Source organism: Apis laboriosa, unplaced genomic scaffold, assembly GCF_014066325.1.
Source record: "Apis laboriosa isolate Shangri-la unplaced genomic scaffold, ASM1406632v1 scaffold30_cov140, whole genome shotgun sequence".
NCBI classification, from domain to species: domain Eukaryota; kingdom Metazoa; phylum Arthropoda; class Insecta; order Hymenoptera; family Apidae; genus Apis; species Apis laboriosa.
The window spans coordinates 2629800-2650414 of NW_025222776.1; the positions used below are offsets into that span (position 1 = coordinate 2629800).

Below are 20615 nucleotides of genomic sequence, written 5' to 3' on the forward strand. Positions count from 1 at the left end.
TATACGTATATATTCAATATATTATAATATATATTAAATTCAATATATTATAAATTTATTGTATTAAAAGAATTAATTCGAACAATTCATAATATTTATTATTGTTCAAAATAATATTTTGTTTACAGTTTTAAGTTTCGAAAAAAGAAATATTCAATTGATATTAAAAATACATATGTAGAAGAAAGATATGTAGAAATACATATGTAGTTTATATATGTAGAAATATAATTAAAAAAATATAATATTTATAGCAATCTCAACATTCTTTTTATGACTCAGTTAAGAATATAAATATTTTCAATATTTATTTTCAAAACATAGCAAAAAAATATTATTTGTTATTCGTAATATTGATTTTTTATTATTATACATTTTTATTACATTAGTATAATAATAGATTATACATTTTATTACATTAGTATAATAATAAATGTCTAACAACATTATATGTTATATTATTAAATGTATTTTTTATTATTTTTATTGAATTAGATTTTTATATAAATTAATCTTGTTATTATTTTTAAAAATCACTTATATTTTATTTAAGTAATTTTTTAATTTATTTAATATAAGTAAATTATTACTTATATTTTTGTAATTATTTTATTATTTCTACAAATAAATAATCAATAATTATAAATATAATTATAATATAAATAAATATAATTATAAATATAATCATAAATTATAATTATAAATAATTATAAATTATATATAAATAAATAAACAACAATTTATTTAACTTTAAATATATAAAATTAATTATAACATAAACAACATTATTTAATTATTTCATAAAATGAATTTATATTTTTTCTCAAGAATTTATTCCTTGTTTAAAAAAATTTTTATGAAAAAAATATAATATATCTTAATTATTTTAATTATGTGAATATTTGTTATTTTTAAAATATTATAATTGAATTATTAATATAATTATTAATTATTATTAATATAATTTAACTAATGAATATTGAAATTGGAATTTTCTTTTATTTATTTGAAATTTATTAATAATTTAAGCTATTTAGACGAAATACATAGATTTAAATAACATAGATGTCATGTAGATAATATATAGATTATTTAGATTAATATATAGATAATAGATAAGATAATAGATAATAGATAATAGATAAGAATGTAGATAATATATAAATATAATTATTATCTAAATCTAAATAATAATTATCTGATTATTTAAATAATAATAAATATTTATTTAATTATTATTATTAAAATTATTAATGAAAATTTATTGTAAATTTATAAACTTTATTCTATTTATCTATTGTATTATTACTATTAATTTGTTGTATTATTACATTATTTACATAATACTCATAACATATAAAAATAATTATAAAAATTGTAAAACCGAATAGGTAAATTAAATCGTTTTTTAATGATAATAATTATAGTATCCAATCAAAACATATTATATTTATATTAATAATAGAATTGAAAATAATTGTGATGAACTATATAAATCTTAGCATACTCAAGTTTATTTTTAGAAATTTTCGTTGAGTTTTGGTTAAGAAAAAAAAAATTTCAATATTTTATTAGTGATTTCATCTTTATCTATAATTTTTGTGTTGAAGTTTATCTTAAATATAGCATTGAATCCTTACACAATATTTTACTATTTCGCAGAATATTTTATTAATTTTGAAATGTAAATATTTAATGTTTAGCAAACTACCTTTATTTAGAATAAAATAAAATATTTGCGTGTAGAAAAAAAAATATTTTTTATTTTGGTATTGGTTGTGTAAATAATAATAATAAAAATTAAATATTACGAATTAATACTGACAAAAACGATACCTTCATTTGCAATTTTATTCTTTAAATAGATTATAATTAAAATAAGTTAAAGTAATAAGTTAATAAGTTAAATTAAAAAACGAATAAAATAAGATTAATTAGAAAAATTAATTAAAATAAGTTAAAAAAATTAAAATAAATAAAATATAATAAATTAAAATAAATAAAAATATGTTAAAATATGTATCCTCTTTCTTTTTTTTTTTTATTTATTATCTTACATAATAATTATATTTTTTTATATAATAATAATTCAACTAATGAATTTTTTTGAATGCTTTTATCCATTTTTACATTTATAAAAAATTATCAGTCAATTAATAATACTTATTTACTTAAGAAAAGAATACTACATAAAGAAATCAAATATTTCGCTTTTTGACATAAGTAAGGACATATCTTACACTTTATACATACACGTATATATACATACTTATACTACATATTTACTAAATAGATATTTTCTTTAAAAAAACTCATAAATGGAAAAATATGCATGTAAAAATATTTCAGAGTATTTCAAATAAATTGATTTTTTTTTTATTTCTATCATCAATCTTTTAATTTCATACGAATTTCATTTTATACGATATTTTATATATATATATTTATATATGTTTTTCTTAACATCATAAAATTATAATATATAATATTATAATATAAGTATAATATGAATACATAAGTAATTAATTTCAATAATAATCATAAATCATATTTTTATAAATAAAATTTATAAAAATATAAATATTATATAATATATAAGAATATATATTATATATTAAAGAATATATAAATAATTATAGGAAGTAATAAAATCATTGAACAAATTATATCATAAAATTAATTATACATATAATAATAATGTATAATAATATATAATAATTGAATAATTTCAATAAACATTTTTTTTTTTATTACAAATACAATTCCATTCGTGTTATATTATGTAATTAACGTGTTTGTTTTAAGGATAACTTTTTCTACAAACTAAATAGCAAAATTAATATCTAAATTGATATCTAAAAGTGTTGGCTGAAATTTTATTTATTTATTGAGTTATAAGCAATTTATATTAAATAATAAATAAAAAAAGAAAAATAGAATGAAGATACATAAACAAAATTTTATTCTCTTTGTTTCATTTTATCTAATATAGAATTAAATTTTTAATAGTTTATAAAAATTAGCTTAATATATATTTTTATATACTTTTGTATTTGTTTTTGTTTCTAAAATCAAGATTCAGTAGATATCTTATGAATATATTAATATTTTATATATAATATATATATATAATACAATATAACATATCTATATACTTATATACTTATACATATATATTTTGCCAAATAGCTATTATCTTAGTTATGACAATATCCCCTACTATTATTCTATCCCCACTACCGATATATATATATTACTCTCACTTCCAGTACTGTGAACGACGAAAGAGATAAGTAGATAGTTCTATGTTCAGTCGCACAGCGACCTCCGTGCGTGATGGTCGAATAATTTGTTAAAATTATTTCTCATAAATAACTGTAAAGTGACGGAAGCATGGCAGACACGTGAAAAAAACTATAGTTTGTGTTGTGTTATTCATGTGTATGCGTACCGCTTCTACGCTAAATTTTTGCAATCTATTCAAAATCGACGAATTATATATCAAAATGCGATTCGATGATCAGCTCTTTGAAGTTCTAGGTAAGTATCTCTTTATTAATAATTATCGACAGGTGGTTATATATATATTCTGTATAAAAGTTGTTTAATTTAGCCTTTTCATTCTTAAATTTCTTATATTTGTTTTTCTCTTGTGAAAATAAATTGAAATTATATTAAAATTACGATATATAATATAGTTTTAATATTAATGATATTAAGAAGGAAAAAAAATTGATTTTTATTATAACATAAAAAATGAGAAGTATGTATATTTAATAATGTATATTTGTAATGTAATAATATTACTATATATATTTAATAATAATATTAGTAGCATAAATAATAAAATATCAATAAAAAAATGAATTTAGGAATTGATTTAATACAAATTCTCTTATGTAATAGATTATTTAACATAAGTAAAATATAAAATTAATAACAAAGAAGCATAAAAAAAAAATTTAAAAAAAACGAAAAATTATTAATTATAAAATAAAATGAATGTAAAGATTATTCTTAGAAATAATAAAATGTTATAAAATATATAAGTAATAAATGTAATAAAAAAGTAATATATAAGTAATAAATATAAAATTATAAATACTTAATTTTAATTATCATATTAGTTATTATAATTTTATAGTATCTATAATATTATGATTATTATGATTATAAAGATAATAATTACAAAGGAGATATGTAACACATAATACAATTAAAAAATTACAAAACTAATTAATCTTTATAATAAAAGATACATATATAAATAATTCTATATAATTAATTAATTATAAAAAGTTTATGATTAATTAATAAAAATTTATATTTAAAAGTATTTAAAATACAAATAAATTACTATTTTTTTTTAAATTCTTAAATTAATTAAATTAAAAAATATTATATTTTTGCATTTTTAAAAAATTAAAATTAATTTTTTTTTAATACAGTAAATAAAATATTAATTTATAAAATACAATTAATTATATTGCATTAAATAATTATATAACAATGTGTTAATGTGATTTAAGAAAAATTTTTAATATAATACAAGTTATATAATACAATTAATTTTTTATAAAAAGCTATAATTAGAATCATAATAGAATCATAATTAGAACATAGAAAATAAATATAATTATTTTTAATTTTTTGAACAAATGTGATTATGTATGTAAATACTGTGATATTATATGGTAAATAACATTTTCTTTATATACAATTATTTTATAATAATTTTAATTATTTTATAATAATTTTAATTATTTTATAATAATTTTTTAAATTTAATATATATATATTATAAAATATATATATTATGTTAAAAAATTAATATTATTTAGTATATTATTATTAGTATATTATATTAATAATATTAATATTATGTTAAATTACAATTGGTTAACAGCCTTATTTAACATGTAATTTACAATTACAATTTTTCCAATTTATTTTTGCGTATAAAATAATAAATTGTTTATAGAATAATTGAATCACTTAATTATTCTACATATTATATATATTTACAAATCTATTATTTCTTTAGTTTTAAATAAAATTAAATTAAATAAAAAAATATAAATTATTATATTTAATTAATAAAATTAAAAAATATTTATAAAATAGTTAAAAAATTAATTATTAAAAATCTATAATTTTATTATATATTATATATATTATATTATATTTTATTATATATTATATATTATTATATATTTATTATATATTATAGTATACATAATGTATACAATTATAATTTATATAATGTAATAAATATATGTTTATGTGTTTGAGGTAATTATATAAGATGGGAAAAATTCTAGATAATTTTTAATTAGAAATTTTAATCAGAAAGTATTTACTAGTCATTATTTTTTTAAAAGTTTATTTAATATTTAGTTTTTTAAAAAAATGCAATTTAATTAATTTATAACAAATTAAGTAATAAAAATTAAGTAAATTAAGTAATAAATATAACTTGCAAAATTATTTTTTTTAATTTTTGAACTTTCTTATGGAATATTTTAAATCTCATATTACTGGTACATGACAAAATAATCATCATACCAACTATATATATATATATATATATATAAAATATAAAATATTCCAATACACAAACTATTATAATATAAATATATAATAAAAAATATAATAAAAAAAATTTACTCTATTCAAAATTTATAGCGATTTATTTTCATTTTTAATTATTTATTTAAAAAAAATGATTTTAAATAAAATAATCAGCTTTCTATAATTTTATAATTGTAATTTGTGGTATTATAAAGTATTACTAAGAATAATAAATTTAATTATCATTATTATCGTAATATTTACATAAATAATTTCAAAAATAGATAATGAAAATTAAGTTTTTATCTTTTTATTTTAAATATTATTGAAATTAACTATCAAAATTTAATTTATTTGCTATCTAAATTTTGTTATATAAATTTGAAAAAAAAAGAGAATATTTATATTTATATATATATATATATAATTATTTATATATATATTCTCTTTTTACATATATATATTAAGAGAATATTTATAAAATAAATAATATAGTTTTACTAAAATAAAAAAATAAAACTTATATATTAAAAATCTTATATATTAAAAATATTATTAATTGAATATGTTAATATATTAGTATTACATAGTATTAATAAAGATATTGGTAAAACAATTTTAAAAAGTTGATTCTAAAAATCAAAATTAACAAAAAGATTAATATACAAAAATCAATTAAGATTTATTTATTAAATTATAAACAATTTAAATTTGTCAGATAAACTAAAATAGAGATAGAGTGAGATTGCTGTGTTCGTCATACTGCCGCACTATCTCGTTTAATTCAATGCAAAGATAAATTATTTAATGTAACTTATTTATATTTTAAATAATTCTCAACATTTTTATATAAATTTTTATATAAATATTAAATACTTAGTAAATTAAATACTTAGTTTTAAAATTCTTCCAAGATATTTCACTATATAAAGAAATATATACATATGTATATTAAAAATTTTTCATATTTTTTTTTTTTATAGTAAAAAAGTTAAAATCATGAAAATATTAAAATAATTAATTTAATATTATATATTAAATTATAATATTAATATAATATTTAATATTAATATTAAAATATAATTATATTAATATTATTATTATTATTAATATTAAAATATTAATATAAAATTATAATATTAATATAATATTTAATATTATATAAATATTAATTATTTTAATATTTGCACGAAGTATTAACAAATTTCTTATAGATGAGCAAATGATATTAATATTAATAAATAAATAATATTAATATTGATAAGATAAAAAATGCGAAATTAATATTAATAGATAATATAACTTTTTTTCTAAAGAAGACATTATTATCTATTTTTATAAATTTATATAAAATATATTTTTATATTTAACATATAACATATAACATTTTCAATATAAAAAAATGTATCTTTTGTAAAATTTTTCTTTTATAAAAATTATTAAATATGAGATATATTATCTTAAAATATTTAATTATTCTATTAATTATTTTAAATTATTTAAGTAACATAGATTTATTTTATTAGAATTTTATAATTTATTATAAATATAATAAATTAATAAATTATTAGAAAATATCTATAAATATCTATAATAAATTATTAGAAAAAATCAATCCTCATATTTTGAGTATAATGCTATTATACTCTATTATAGTATAATGCTATTATAGCCAAATTATATAATAGTTAAATAGAATGATAACTAATTTTCAGTATCAATTCATTAAGGCTAAATCTTATATAAATACAAATTTCATTTTTAATTTATCTTAATCAAACTTTACTATTTATTCAATTATTCACTTCTTCTATTTAATATTATAGTTATTACAGAAATTTTAAAGATTAATTTTAAAAATTAACTTAATATTTTCCTAATTATTTATTATTAAAATTAAAAGTTATAATTTTTTAATGAAAATTTTGTTTTTCTATTATATTTTGTAATCCTAATGTGCATGTTAATGTTATACATATGTGTGTGTGTGTAATAATACAATAGTTTCTAATTTGTAATATTTAAAATAAATTTTTAACAATCATTTTCTGAATTCACTATTATTAGTTTTAGTTGATTTTTAGTAATTTATTAATTTGACTTATATATATATATAATATAATTATATTGCTAATATAATATAATACATTGCTATATTTTTCAAATATATTAGAATAATTTCGAAAGGAATTAGGAATCTAATCATTTACTAGTCATTTTATAATGATAAAACCGTGTTCTTTTTTTAAATTTTCTTTATTTTTTGTTGGGGAAAAGGATGACAAATTATTTGAATTAAAAAATGCAATTCAAAATAAGAAAAATTTCGTTATATTAATTTTATATAAAACATTTATTATTATAATATATTTTTTATAAAAAAATATTACATAAATAAATTATATTCTGTATATGTTTTTGAAGTAGAGATTTTTAAATTTGAATATTTTATGAAATATATATATTAGGATAAAAAAGTCAAAATTGTATGATTATTTTCTAATAATTAAGAAAACTTGTCTTTAATTTTTCCAGATTTTGTATGTAAAAACTAGTTTCTATAAAATTAATTTTTCAGGTATTGCTAGTTTTGAAGTTTTAATTGAAACGTATTGTTTTACTTTTTAATTTTTTTTTTAAATATATTTTCAATATTTTTGTCTTAATTTTATGTATTATTGATATTGTTTCAAAATAGATGTGTAAAATGGTGTGTTCACAATATTAATGAGTAATTTAGAAATTCTTATGAAATGATAATTTTTTTTATTTCGTATCTACTCTAAATGTCTTCATCCAAATTAATTTTATATAATAATAAAAAATATTATAATAAAAAATATTATTCGCTGAAAATTAAATTATTATAAATTATTGAACAAAAATAATTAGAAAATAATAATTTTTAAATTGTTTGCATATTTTATCAATAAGATTTTAACTTAAATAATAAAATTTAAATAAATAATAATAGAAGACAATTTTTATTTATTATTAAAGTCATGAATAATAAAAAAGAATTTCATTCTTATGTTTTGTTTTATATATGTATATGTATTTGCTTAGGTTACAAATCGTCGGACATTATTGATTTAAAAATGCCCAATACATTTACTTAAACTTATTTAATTTTCATTATCTAACTAATTTATCGTTATAAAATTTAAAGAAATTTAACTAGGTTAATCTGAATCCAACGATCAGACTATTAAAATTAATTGAAAAAATCGTATGTACTCTTTTTGAAAGTTATACATATTAAGATTGAAAAAAAATTAAATATTTATTAATAGATACGAAAAAATATTATTTAATTTAATACATTATAAAAAAATTGATGCATTATGATAAAATCAAATATTTTTTAAAATTTTTAAGCAAAATTATAAGTAATAATTAGAAATGTAATTAAAAGTAAAAACTTATAAAAAGTAAAAAGTAAAACTTGACATTGTTTTTTTTTTTAACGAATCAAATTTCTTTCTTATAAAGAAGGAAAAGATTTTATTTTACATAGTATAATTTGTGTAATTTTTATTATATTATTGCATATACAAATTTTTATTTTAATGTTTCAAAAAAATATTTAAAAATTCAAATTTCTTTTTAGTAATTTTTCAAATTTATAAATTGAAAATCAACGAATGATTAGAGAAAATCAAATAAAATTATTTTATTTTTTAATTAATGTGATTTTTTTTCATAAATTTTTTAAAAGAAATTAATTTAATACACTATCGTTTTAAAATATAAATATATTTTTACATATTATATTCATTTTATATATTTTTTTTTTAAATCCTTAAATGCATGATTATATTTATTTTTTAATAAAAATAGAATTACAATTTTGAAACATTTATAGTGAATCTTATTCGAATATATATAATTATCATTCTGGTAACATGATAGTCGAGCCAGCACATAAAATGATTCATTTATGGATGTCTCATTGTTTCACTATAGACAGAAACTGCTTCGTTCTTTTCTGTTTATCGTAAACTGACTCATTTGCTAAGTACCAGCTTTGTTACAATTTTCTTTTCTCTTTCTTTCTTTCTCCTCCTTTTCTTCCTTACATATTGCTTACATGGAAATATACATTTAAAGAAAAACTGATTATTAGAGAAACCTTTGTTGATCGAGAAACTGAGCAATCTGGATGGAATGCCTTCAGCACGTGTGTCGATTAATCAAAAACATGAGTGTAATCATTAATGCATACATGAATCTATAAGTTAACTGGCGTTGAAATATTTCGTTAATATCAATAGAGAACGACCTATACGAATAAACTCAATAGAGAACGAATATATAATTATGGAAAGTTCATGGAATTCTTAAATAAAAATGTTTAAATTATAATGTAAAAATGAAATAAAATATAATCTAAAATTCTTTTTTTTATAATAATTATGATAAAATCTGATTATTTAATTATCAAATTGAATTATCAAATTTTTTAAAACAAAATATTTAAAAATTATTATTTTTATTGATTTTATATTTAATATTATCTAAATTTTTATTCAATAATTTATAATAATGTATTTTTATGTTGATTATGTAATGTTTTTTACCATTCAAAAATAATAATTTTGAAGAAATTCAGATTATTATATAAATTTGGAATAGATTAAAAAAATTGTTATTTTACAAATATTCTTAATTTGCTCAGTTATGAATATTATTTTACATATTTATTTTTTAAATATCAAACAATTTATAATATAAGATTAAGAAAAAAGTTATAATTGAAAATGTAATTAATTATAATTAAATAAATTAATTAATAATAGAAATAAAACAATTTAAAAAATCAAAATGTTATATATATTCAAAAATATACTTAAATAAAAGAAAAATGTAAACTTCAAAGTAAATTTAAATAAGTTTGCAACACCTTAAAAATTAATTTTATAAAAACTATTTTTTCACTAAATTTGAAAAATTAAGAGCAAATTCTTTGTTTATTAAAAAATAATTATAAAATTTTGATTTTTCATTTTAAATGTGTAGATTATTATGGATTTTAGAAAATTATAATTTTGAGATAAGATTAAAAAAAGTTAAATAGAATTTGATCTCAATAATCTCGTTTTTATTTTGAATTTCAATTTTTGTTTTATTCTGTTTCAATTTCTTTATTTTAAATACCACTACATTTTTATTTTAAATTGATTGAAAATTTTTAAATAATAAATTTTTAAAATTTAAATTATTGTTGAAAACTTTTACATTTATTTCTTTTTTTTAACTTTTGTTTAACTTTATAATACATTCATGTACTTACATAATATAGATTTATGTCAATTATCAAAATAGAATTTAAGTTTTTAATATTTCCCAATTTTTTTAGTAAAATTGATGAACATGAACAAAGTAATAAAAATAATCTAATATTAAAATAATAAAATTAATATTGATTATTAATTTCTTTAACATATACATATTAGTAATTTGTATTTCCATTTTGTTATCTTGATTAAAAATCTTATCATTTTTACAAATAATATAATTTATATATAACACATCAATAGAAACAAAATATATTTTTAATTAAATTTTGTATAAATATTTCCAAAATATTTTCATTTTATTTTATTCAAGAATTATAATGAATGAAATAATTAAAGAAATTAAAATAATTAAAAAACCAATATAACTGTATAACAAATGTACTTGTAACATATGAAAAATATCTTTAAGATAATGAATGAAGAAGTTTAAATTGTTCTAATATAAGATTAAAAACTAATATAAAATTGTTTATATATATTATTTATATACAGAACATTTTTTTAAATTTTATTATTAATTAGTTTCATAAATAATAAGTATTTCGAAAAAAAAGGAAAAGGGAAAACATTTTGCAATTTGTTATCATTAATATAATAGCAGATATTTATATCAATTTTTAATATTTATAATATTTTTTAATTTTTTATAACATTTTCAATATTATTTCATTACTATTTAATAATGACTTAAAGTAGAGAAAACAATCACATCTTTTTTTCTTCTAACAATACAAACATTTCATAAAGATATTACTAAATTATTTATAAAATTATTTATGACATAATATTGAAAGTTACTAAAAAATATATTGGTTAGTAATGGTTATATTTTTATATTTTTATAATTAATTATATTTTTTATATTAATTCTTTTAATTATATTTTTATAATTAAAAAAAACATTCTTTTTTTCAAGAGTAAAAAATATAAAAATATAAAAATATAATATTTATTATTCATAATAACGATGACATTATTTATATACATGATATCTCAAAGCGATTTTTCCAAATAAATTCATTCTAAATTTTATATTATAAAAAATAATATTTTGTTTAAAATACTTCATAATAACTTCATAACTTCATAATATCCAATTTATAGTTACATATATATAAATATAAATTATAAACTATAAATTATAAATTTATTATAATATATATAAATAAAATTCAAACTTTATTATTAAAATGACATAGATATTAAATGACTTTACATATGATATTAAAATGATTTTACATATTTTAAAATACACAAAATAATTCAATAAAATAAATTATATTTTATATATATCATTTAATATTTTTGTACTCCAAAATGTATAAATACAAAACAATCAAGTAAATTGTTAAATAACACATTTCGTATATGATGCGATACGATATCATATGATGATATCGTACTATATATAAAAATAATTAATTGGTAAATAAGTTATTCATAACATTCTTGCATGATATATTAAGCACGAAAAAAAGATTAAATAAATTACTATAGTTTATTTGTAATTTAATTTCATATAAATGATAGAATTCGAATTTTTCATTATAAATCATTCTATAGCAGCTGTTTTTTGATTTCAAATTTCCTCGCGCTTTTGACGTAAATCTTTTGATAGAAAAATGCTATTTAATGATTTTTTAATTTTCTTCGAATGGTCAATGACGCGATATCCTTTTTGACTTATGTAATTTTGCAACGGAATTCATTTTATTCTTTCTATTATTGCATGCATATTTTAATTATAAAATATTTTATTTCTTTTTATATAAATTATTCTTATTCTTTATTAAGTTTTTAATATGATAATATAATACATATCATTATAATATATAATATATATTATAATATATAATATAGTATATTATATAGTAATTTATTATATATGTATATATTATATTATTAATAATATTAATAAATATATAATTTTATATATATATAATTTTCAAGTTGTTATTGTTTAGTCTATTTTAATAAAATATATTTATATAATTATTGTAAAAAATTTAAGAAAATATAAATTTAATAATTAAATAAAATTTTTTGAAAATAATAGATATTATTTCTTTACTTTTCAATAAAAAAACTTTCAGATAATTGATTGAATTATTCTTCTTATTTTTATTATTATTATTATTCTCTATTTCTCTAGAAAAAGATTTAAAAAATTATGTTTAATATTATAACTGATTTCTATAAAATTTATCAAAATAAATATTTTATTAACAAGATACAATGAAAAATAAAAGATAAATATAAAATATGTAAAAGCAAACAATTCATATATAAAAGAATTTAAATATAATTATAAATATATATTATTTATAAATAGAGAAAGAAAATCTAATTACTTTATTTTAATTACTATTTTATTATATTATATCAATCAATTTTAATAATCAAATATTATAGTATCTAATTCAATTTAATTTTTAGTTTTTTTTATTTCTATGATAATATAATATAATATAATAATATAATTATTTATGACTTTTTAATTCATTATTTCTATTTAAAACATTGTTTATCTATCGCTATACTATTTATAAGTTCATAGTTCATATGAAGAATTCATCAATTCCTTATGTTACTTACGATTTTTTGTTTTGAATATGTAACAAATATGTAAAAAAATATAAAATATTCAAAATATAATATTATGATATTTGAAAAATAAAGTAAATCTCTATTTTTTAATTCAATTCTTTAATCATATTCATAAAAATTTGATTTTATATAAATATTTGCGATTTATTTATAAGAAATTTAAATTTGCATTAGATGAAATATGACGAGAATAAAATGCGATAATGATATAACGAAAACAATAGCTCTAACTCTCTTTATATCTGATTTTATCTAATATAAACTACAATTAATAAATAGATGATAATAAATAAATTAATCAATATACTTATGTACTAATTTTAGTGTTTGGGCTTTTAAAATCAACCTTCTCATAAATACATTAACATCCTATACATATCATATCTCATGTACATATATGTATAATCATTAAAAAAAAAATAAGATAGAGATTAAAATATATTTCATTTAAATCATTTTTTTACAAGCAAGAGATATTTTCTATATTAATTTCTGGTTTGATCAATATAATGATCAAAATATTAAAATGTTATAAAAAAAATTAAATACTACAGTATGACATCCAAAAAAATGTATATCTATTGTATTATTTTATTAATCGATTATATATATAGTATTGGTAAATATGAGTCGAAATATACAGGGTGGGACATTAATATCCGCCTTGAATATTGCCATTATTTATGGAAAAATATTGTATACAAAACTTGCACTGTATGGAGGAGAGCATATTGTGATATAAATATTTAATAGATGAAAGCGTAAAAGAGATTTCAAGATCATCTCTATTTTTTTAAATAGAATTTTATGTTTTTTTTTATATAATAACTAATGTTGAAAAGACTTCAGTAAACATCAATCGTTGAAGGTCATGCAAAGTCAAATAGTAGTAAAATAAACTTTCTTATATTATATAATTATATATTATAGGAGGTATTCGAATTAGTGAGTATTTTATATTTAATGTTGATAAACAACATTTTTCAATGCTTTAATAAAATTAGATATTTAATACATTAAATTGATGTTTTAATTAATGCATAATCTATATTATGACTTTAAAATAAAAGAAATAATTTTTGAAAATATATTTTTTTTATTATTTTATGTAATATCTCAATAATAAACTGTTATCATTATTTATACTTAATAAAAATTTAATAAAAAAAATTAATAATTAATTATATAATAATTTAATAAACCTCAACTGATATTTTTATATATTAATTTTTGTGTTTGATTTAATCTTTAAAATTAATTCAAAAATATATTAATATCTTCTAGGCATATATATATTTATATTATATTAGTTTTAAATTACCAAGAATTTAGATTTTATTTTTCCTAATAATAGTTTGCAATAAAAAAATTTAAAATAAATCAATACAAAAAAAAATTTACTGAAAATTATTATATATTTTTATTGAAAAAATAAAATTGAAATCTAAATTTTATGCGAAGTTGACTAATAAAACTAATTAATTTATAATTCTCAAAAGGAAGGACGTAGCAAACTGAAAATAATCATATTCATTTGGTCAGATATAATAAACTGATACATATTTCGTTATTTTGTTTAGTATTTGAAAATTTTCAAATATATAAATTTTGTTTTATATATATAAGATTACAAATTATTTATAATTTAATTTTTTCATTTGATTATATGAGTTGGATTATTATGAGTTGAATTATTATGAGTTATGGAATATTTTATTTTACAATTTTAAAAATTATATTAAATTTCATATTATTACAAAGTTAAAAATTTAAGTATATATGAATAAATTTATTTAATTTTTACTTAGATTTTTCTGTTATCATCAATAATTTCGTAAATGAGATCTTTTTTAATGTCTCAGTTTGCCACTATATTTCAATTTGGATTGTTATATCGTAAATTTGCTGTTACATATTTTACTTATGCAAATAATAATAATAATAATAATATATATATATATATATATATATATATATATATATTATATTCATTTTATAAGATATTTATTTTATAAGATTAGGGCAGATATCAGTATGTAAATTTCATTCCAGTATATATACCAAAGTTTTATTATATATTTTCTTGGTATTATTTTTCGATATCGATATCTTATAAGATGATATAGACAATGCTATAGCATCAAAAATTTTCTGTTATCTCATGAAAATATTAATATCCTTTTGATAGTTTTATTAATGCTTCGATGCTTCGATACTCTGTTTGATATTTTATGAAGATTTCGATAGATATTCGATATCTTAGCTTTCATTTTTAAATACAATTAAAATAATACAATAAATAATATATTAACAAAGAAAAGAAGAAGATTTAAAATATAATTTTATGTTAAAATAATCTAATCTTTATATTAAATTGTGAAATCTTGTTTGAATTCAATTAATACTAATTATCAACTAAGCAACTTTCAATATCTTTTATTTTTTTCCATTTTTTCTAAGATATATATAATCCATCTTTATGTTGCGCAATCAATTATTTGATTAATTAAAAAATACTTTTTTTTACATCATTATCTAATTTAAAATACTAATTATAAACTTATTTAGCTATAAATTATTAACAAAAAGGCTATTTTAATTGGAATTTTTTACAAAAATAAAAGGAATTATATACTTATGAAAAAAATTATATATGAAACGAAAAGATAACATGACATATTATATTTTTATTATATTTTTTAATATTATAAACCAAATGATTTTATTTTTACAATTTATAGGATGTAATATCGTGAGAGATGTTAATAAAAATGTCAATTAAAATTTATTTATTAAATTTATTTATTATTAAGTTAGAAGTAATTTAAATTCGCAAATGAAATAAATCGAGAAGAGAATGCAATTGTGGTTCAATAGAGACAGAGCGATTCTTTCTTTATATCTCTCTTCATATAACAAGTTTCAATTAAAAAATTAATGAACAAGCTATAATCGATATTTTTATATATTAATTTTTGAATATGTTTTAATTTTTTAGAATTGATTCTTCAAAGTTGTCCCATAAATATATACTTCGTATGCATATATTCGAACATATTTATATATTTATATATATTTATATATTCGAATTAAATAAGTATTATTTAATATATTAATATTTTTATTAATATATATTTTATAATTATAATTAATATAAATAATTTAATATATTATTCATTATTAAGTTAATTCACAGAACAAATTCAATCAAACATTTTGTTATAGAATTTAAAAATATTATAAATGAGAATTAATTATATAATATAATATCTCGAAAAATTTTAATTATTATAGCAAATTGAAAATTGAAATAAACGGAACTAAAATTAATAAACAAAACAGAGCGAAAAATAGTCATTAATAAAAGAAATTCTAGACTACAATTACTACAATTATAATTATAAAGACTACATTTATATATTAATCGTTCTAAATTTAGTTTCAGTGCTGCATAATCTATATTTTATATTCAAAATCTATATTCAGTTTATATTCAAAACCAAATAAAAGTCATTAGAATATTAATTTTCTTAATCAAATTAATGACTGTAAATTCACTTGTCAAAAATTATATACAAAAGAAAAATTATCGTATAGATAAATTATCATACTTGCGAACTTTAAAAGTGAAATATCAATATCGAATACAATATTTAATATTAATGCTATCTTCAGCATTTTAAATAATTATAATATATATAATACTAAGAAATTAGAAAATTAATAACCAAACAATTATAAAAAATAACAATGAAATAAAAATTATATGGATTTTATTCCATATTAATAATTATGCTAAAATTATTTTTAACAACAAAAAACTGACTAAATAGCTAAAAAAAAATTTCAAAATTATCAATATTGAAAAACAATAATAAGCTATTCATAGAAGATATGATAAAAATGCTCAAAAACCAATTACTTTATATGAAAATAACCACTTTTTATATATAATCAATATTATTAAAAATTTTCATAAAAAACACCAAACAATCTATGCATTAAAAAGAAATAAAATAATAACTTGAATAGCCCATTTCAAGAAAATTTATTATTGTTACAACAAAAAATTAGCTCCACAATGTAAGGAATGTAATACATAATTATAATCAATCAATATTACATTGCCAAAAATATATAAAAATATATGTATGAAATAATAATTTAAGTCACAAGAATAAAAATAAAGTTTACGATTTGTTGCATTTATTACAAAAACTAAATTATTTAAAAAATCATTTGAAAATAATTTTATATTTAAAATTAATAATAATAAATAAATTGTGTCTTTAATCTTGCAATGTGACATAATGTGATAAAAAAATATATATATTATAATAATAATAAAATCATAAAATTTATTATATAAGAATATATATATATATATATATATATATATATAAGAAATATATTTATAAAAAATATAAAAAAAGTAGAAAAAATAGAAAAATGATCTTATCTATTATTTAAAAAAAAATACGATAAACAATGTATTAAATATTTTATTATTGAATAAAACCAATTATTACTAACAACACTTAAATATTAAATATATAAGTAAGAAAAAAAACTATACGAATATTACTTATTTTTCATTTTCTAAAATTAATTAAAATATTATTTTTTAATATTCACTGAATATTAAGTATTTTTGTTTATAATTAAAATGAAAAAAAATATTTATATCCAATTCGTAAATCCAATTTTTTTAGAATAAATAAATATTTCTATGAAGTTTCTAGTATTTACCATAGCTTGTGTATATATATATATATATATATATATATATATACATGTATGCATAAATTATCAATATACTTTTATCAATGTTTATCAATTATATTATGATAAAAATATTAAAATCTGATATTATCTATTATAAATAATTTATATGATATTTTTACGTGAGTTTAAATTTAGAAGGATAATTGAGAAGATAAATTTATTATTATATATTTCATTTATACAGTTTTTAAATATATTGTTTTAAAAGAAATTATAAACAAAGAAATGGTTTGTATTTATTAAAATTTTTTAAGTTTTAGAATTGATAATTTATTAATCTTAATAGTAGTTATTAAATTTATAATTAATTTTGATTATGTAAAAATTGATTAAATATGAGTATAATGCTATAGTACTTTTAAAAAAACTATATTATAAGTTATAGTATAAGTTACAAATTATGTAAATTACACATTTAAAACTTTATTTGCAAAAATGATATTTCATACAAATCAAATTAATATAAGAATTATGTAGTATAGATTTACATTAGTAGAATGAAGTACAAGATCAACATTTTTTTGCATTATTCATGATTTCTAATAATAATCAAAAGTTACCTTTCTCAAGTTTAAAATCTATTAAAATCTGAATTTACCAACAAATATTGTGTTACAAATCATTAAAAAAATTATTTTTATTGCTTTTATGAAATTTTCATATATGAATATGATAAAATGTTATCATAAATAATATTAAAATATTTAAAAAAGCTTCTAAAAAGTGAGGTGAATATTTCAGATAATCAATTTTTTAATTTTATTTTATACCAAAATTAATTATATATATTAGTTTATTTTATAGTTTATAGTTTATTTCGAAACTATTAACTTATAAGCAGAACTTATGTTTTTATATACATTCTGACAAATCTACTGATTATAGTTATTCAAAGTCAATTATCATAATTAATAAGAAATCATCTTTTTGAATTATTTCATTTACTTAGATATAATATTCGAATTGTTGATTTAGACATATTTCAAAAAAAAATTGTAATAAAAAATCAGAAGTAATTTAAAAGTTCAATAACTATTTTTATATAATTATAGTTACAACTTTACAATTTGATTAGGATTTTTCTCAATATAATTATAAATAACATTCATCATCAATCAGTAATAATATTTTATTAAAGAATTTATTAAAAAAAAAATCTACTTGATAATATAAAAAAAATTTGATGCAATTTATTTTTATTTTTTTATTTAAATAAATACTTATATAATAAATATTATTTAAATAATATTTATTGAAATAATTCCTAATTTTATATTTTCTAAATTCTCTTCATATATTAATGTTTTATTATTAAATATTTTTCAAATTTTTCAATACAATATTAAAATTGTTTAATGCTCAATAGATACATTATATATAGTAAAAGAAAGTAGTAGAAAAATGTTCAGAATAGCACAATTTACGTTATATTAAAAATAAAAAGATAATTTCTATGAAATCAAAAATCAAGCATTTTTTATATTTTATATTTTTTATTCGCTATATTCGTTCGATTCCTGCTGATTGTCAACTTATCTTTTCCCACTCCTAATCACTTTTAGCTTAGTTCTCCACACTTATAACCTCTCAACGTGAACGCTCCCCACTCTTAATTATTTCCAGTACATATATTCATTCTTACTTATGGCAGACGGGTTACCCCTACTCCTGGTCCACGAGCCAAGCGCAAAATGCGTCAGCTGCTCGCCAGTCGTCTTTGCGACGTTGTTAAGTAATAATCGGAAATTGTTGTCACAATAAATTTTGCTACCTGTTCACTGCAGTTCTTACGCGTTTCAATCCTATATTTACTATATTGGTTCAATATATGAATCGTCATCGGTTAGAGTGCATTTTTTGTTGATCGACAAACGATAGTGTGATGGTCGAGAAATTACGTAATTAAAGGCCGCAGTAGCGCTACATATAACGTAATTCGTCAGACTATTGTCGTTTCTATGATAAGAATGATAATGGAGGTTACCTGTCTGAAGCTTCTTCCGAGAATAATCGGGAGAATCCGTGCACAATCAATCGGGGATCTCGACGCCTGATACAGAGGTCACGTCCACTACTGTTTCATGAAAATGGGATTGGCAGGTAAATTTTTTTCTAAGGAAATTTCATTAATAATGTTTTCAATTGATTTGAAAATTTTTTTCCGAAAATCTATTTTACTATAATATAATAATTGTCGATATATGCATATGTAAATATTGAATTTGATTTTTTTTCTATATTATGTAAAAATTATAACAGATAGAATGCATGTCTATTAATCTTCATTTTTTTTCGCGTATTGATTATGAAAAGAATTAGTTGTATAATTCTATAATTTTTTATTATTAGAAT

General features: G+C 15.7%; 1 protein-coding gene across 1 annotated transcript in view; it reads left to right on the forward strand.

Annotated features, from left to right (window-relative positions):
* Positions 1-3320: 3320 nt before the first annotated feature.
* Positions 3321-20615, forward strand: part of LOC122714422 (hepatocyte nuclear factor 4-gamma) — a 105379-nt gene continuing 88084 nt past the window's right edge. Inside the window, exon 1 of the mRNA XM_043935739.1 lies at positions 3321-3540. Coding sequence (XP_043791674.1) covers positions 3438-3540 — 103 coding nt within the window. The 5' untranslated portion in view covers positions 3321-3437. The remainder of the gene's footprint in view (positions 3541-20615) is intronic.